The 4,148-nt window shown below is 38.4% G+C and overlaps 1 protein-coding gene across 1 annotated transcript in view; it reads right to left on the reverse strand.

The window, feature by feature from the left end:
• CPSF100 (cleavage and polyadenylation specificity factor 100) overlaps positions 1-1,412 on the reverse strand; it is a 9,103-nt gene extending 7,691 nt beyond the window's left edge. Inside the window, exons 1-3 of the mRNA XM_078579261.1 lie at positions 1,214-1,412; positions 868-1,036; positions 81-183 (exon numbers count right to left, since the gene is read on the reverse strand). Coding sequence (XP_078435387.1) covers positions 81-183; positions 868-1,036; positions 1,214-1,362 — 421 coding nt within the window. The 5' untranslated portion in view covers positions 1,363-1,412. The remainder of the gene's footprint in view (positions 1-80; positions 184-867; positions 1,037-1,213) is intronic.
• Between the last annotated feature and the right edge of the window lie 2,736 nt (positions 1,413-4,148).

Here is a 4,148-nt window from a genome sequence, read left to right on the forward strand (position 1 = left end):
TTGAAAGAAGATCTAAAAGTTTTAAGTTGAACTTTAATAGTACAATGAAAAAGATACAATATTTTAGAAAAGCTACCGACCAGTAAGATGAAAATTTTGAGAGTACTTCAAACTGGTGACATTTGAATTCTGGAAGGCAGAGTCTACGTCATCCAGACTAAATAAGTCGAAATCCGACATTTGCTGGAAAATAAGAAAAACAACATTAGTCTACTATAACTAAGAAATGTGAACTTAATAAATTTATTGAAAACATATAAATAGGCCAAAATGAAAAACTTTCGTATACACAGTATCAAAAAATTTAGAGAGAGCTAAATAAATGAAAAGGATGCCATAAACTTCTTAATCTCTAGTGATGTAACATATAAGAAGAAACAGAGGTGGATATACAGAAATCGGGCTGAGATGTAACATACAAAAAGCTGAAGGCCCTTCATTTCGCGCCAAGTAATATCCTCTAGAGAGTTTCACCATGGCTGACTTATTTACGGTATAGAAAATACAGACTGCTATAATACAGAAGCTGGAAGAAGCCTTTCTGCCCGAACATTGATTGAAAATTTCTAGATCTCTATTCCACCCAGAATTCAATTATTCCTGTCAGTCAGATTCAAACGTGAAATGTTTCGTGAAAAAAGATTCACGACTTATGTAAACTTCAATAATTAAAGCATTCCACAAAAAAAAGGAAATCCCTACAAAATTTGCAGGCGTGCAAAGTTTTCGGCGAAAATTGATCTGCTGGGGAAGCAATTGAGGTAAAATCTCTGGACCCCAATATTGTATTGTTTGCGGAAGTGTTTAGCGGCATCAAATGTATTTTTGCAAGAACTTCGAAGCTGAAAGACAAGAGAAAAGGCTCACCTTACGAGAGAAGTAGTGATCATACATTGTCAACTGTCCCAACCTAAGAACCGGCTCCGTGAGATAAACCGGAGCAGAGAGTCCCAAGTGCTTCATTGCATAAGCCAAGGCTCCAAGATGAAGAACGTCGGGATGGGATAGCAAGACAGCATCAACTTTGGAACAAACTCTGCGAAATTAAACTCGCATTAACTCATGAATCACTCAAAAACGTTAAAACCCTCGGACAAAAGAATTCGAGGTCAGCTTGAAAAATTCAGCGCGCGCACGCAAAATTTACAAGAATAAACTCTCCAAACATGAATCAAGGAATGGCGATGAAGTTGTGAGATGCTATTAAAATTACCTTGACAGCGGTTGGAGGAGATTGACGTCGAAGAGATCATTCCATCCGCAATCAACCAGGAAGTTAAATCCATCAACGGAGACGAGGTAAGAAAGAGGATTTTCGTTGTATACGCCGCAGAGCGGGGTCACCTGGACCGACGTTCCCATCGACCAGTTCGTCTCCACTGAGCCACACCCGCAGACCGAAGAACTGAACTCAAAAAAATTATATATATACAAGAGTTCGAGGTTCAAGAGCAAGCCCAAATCTGATATCTGGATTTTCGGCCCAACCTCCTACATGGAGTTTGGTCTGTTCTAGCCTTCTAGGTAGTGTTCGCCGGTCCCGATACCGATATCGGATTACGGTATTAGGATGGATGCTGTACTGGATACCAAAAATCAAATATTCGGTATCTGTTTTTTTGATATCTAGATATCAGTTAACGATATTGGATATCAGTTGCTACAGTGCCGATATCCGACATCGGTATTTGTCCCGATGTCGTCATCCGCCTCCGTCTCAGACCGGTATTGGATTACGGTACTGGGACGGATGCTGTACTGGATACCGAAAATCAAATATTCGGTATCCGTTCTTTCCGATATCTGGATATCGGTTAATGATATCAGATATCGGTTGCTACAGTGTCGATATCCGATATCGGTATTTGTCCCGATGTCGTCATCTGCCTCCGACTCACGAGGAAGATGACGATATCGTATATCGGTGTTGGATATCGGATTCCAATATCCAACTTAGGGGGGTTGTACATAAATATAATTTAATCATTTTTACTGAGAGGTTAGACGAGTCAACTTGCGGAAGAGGGAAGTTGGAAGCTCGTTTAATATATACGTGTCGAACTTTTTTTCTTCCATATGGGATAACATCATGATTCTGAGTTTAATATCAAACTCCGAATGCTTCATCCCATATGGGAGAAAATAGAAATTTCGGACTGTATTTATTGGATGAGGTAATAATATCTTAAATGTATTACATATATAACTGGCTTAAAATATATTGAATATTATAATATTACTATATCATTTAATAAATATTATACATCCATATGGGATAACAGGGTTCAATTTTTTATGTAAACGACGAATACTGTTATCCCATATGGAAGAAAATAAAAATCTTGCACTATATATATTAACCGATGTTGAAAACATATCAAAAGCATCTGGTGTTGGATGTATACAAATCATTGAAGGTGATGAATAATATTATTTTTTTTCCAGTCGATACTGGATATCGATATCCGGATATCGGTTCCGATATCCGGATATCGAAATCCAATATCTGGTATCCGATATCCAGATCGTCCTTAGCCCTCCGATATACATCATCGATATCTGTCTACACCTAATGGACGAACATCGTCCGATATCTGATATCCGATATCAGACACCGTCCTAGTTTTTTCCCGGATATCGGATATCGGGTGTCCAATACCAGATATCGGTTGGACAAACACTAGTTCTAAGTAGGGAACCTAGCAGTCGATCTTAGTTTTAGCAAAAATCTAAACCTAGACCTGAAGTTTGCGCCAGTCTCGGACCTAGTCCGAGTCTGTGCAAAATGCCAAGAAATCAAAATGGCCACGTCAGGTGGCAAAATATCAGCCATCAGAAATATTAAAAGTAATGATTTTATATGTATTTTCTGTACGCTTTAACTTTTCAAAAATTTCGTACGGCCATCATCCATGACAGTCGTTCCACCACATCACGCATCCTCGGCACCCTGTCTCCGTCACGTCCCATCACTACCACTTTGTCATCCTTCACCGTCACCATCACGGACCTGTAAAATGGTCACCGTCACCATCACGTCATCTGTCATGTGTCCGTCATGGTGACGCGTGACGAGACGGATGACGTGTGCCAATTCCTAGAGTCAAAGTTTAATATTTAAAATTCATTAATTAGTAAAAGTTAATGTTGAAAAATAACCTGAAATTTTGCTCGTGGAACCAGTGCAATAAATCAAATAAAATCTAGGCATGAGTTTGCACTTCTAGTGTTAAACAAATATTGTAAAAACATAATGTTCTCATTTCAATGGGTTCCACTCAACTTGGTGTCCTTCCAAGTGGATTACATTTTGCAAACCAAGGAGTTTATAATGATGGACTTCAAATGGGCCACGCACATGGGATTGAGGGAGATCATGAGATTTCGAGGGAAATATAGAAAGATTGAGAGAGGGAGAGGAAAAGATATAGAGTTGGAGAGGGGGAGAGAATTAGGGAAATAGATATAATTAGAGGGGGAGAGAGTGAGAAGGAAATAGATGGAGTTAGAGAAGGGCCGAGAGTATGGGAAAGAGATGGAGAGGGTGTGTGTGTGTATGTGTGTGCGCACATGTGTGATTGAGAGAGGGAGATAGTGATACTGAAAGCGATAGAGTTAGAGAGGGAGATAGATTAACAAGGAAAGATGTATAAATATTTTGGAATCCACATTTAAAATTAAGCTCCAATCATGTTCTAACACATACCCTCTACTTTTTTCATAAAGTTACAATTATTTGCATATAACAAGTCCATTAATCATGCGGTGACATAACTTGTCAAATTTGATCAAAATGTGCCAATCATTTGCATGAAAATCCTTGATTCAGCCACCAATCCAATCACATTCTGTCATATGAACCTCAAATGATAGAAAGTAAATCGGAATTGTGATGTATTCAATGATTTTACCCCATCATCAAATCAAGTTATACCACATGTACATTTACATTTAAAACACATTTCGGCGCATTTTACTGTGAAATAAAGATCATTTTTCTCATCTCCCTACGTCTGTGCGTTAAATTGCATTTATTGTCAGTGAAATCCATATTTTTCTATTGGCTGCAATCTAAACAAATAAGATTGTGACATTTGGCGTAGCAAGATATTTCAAACTACTACTGCAGCTGATATTGGGTGACCATA

The sequence above is a fragment of the Wolffia australiana genome, chromosome 8 (assembly GCF_029677425.1).
Source record: "Wolffia australiana isolate 7733 chromosome 8, ASM2967742v1".
NCBI lineage: Eukaryota > Viridiplantae > Streptophyta > Magnoliopsida > Alismatales > Araceae > Wolffia > Wolffia australiana.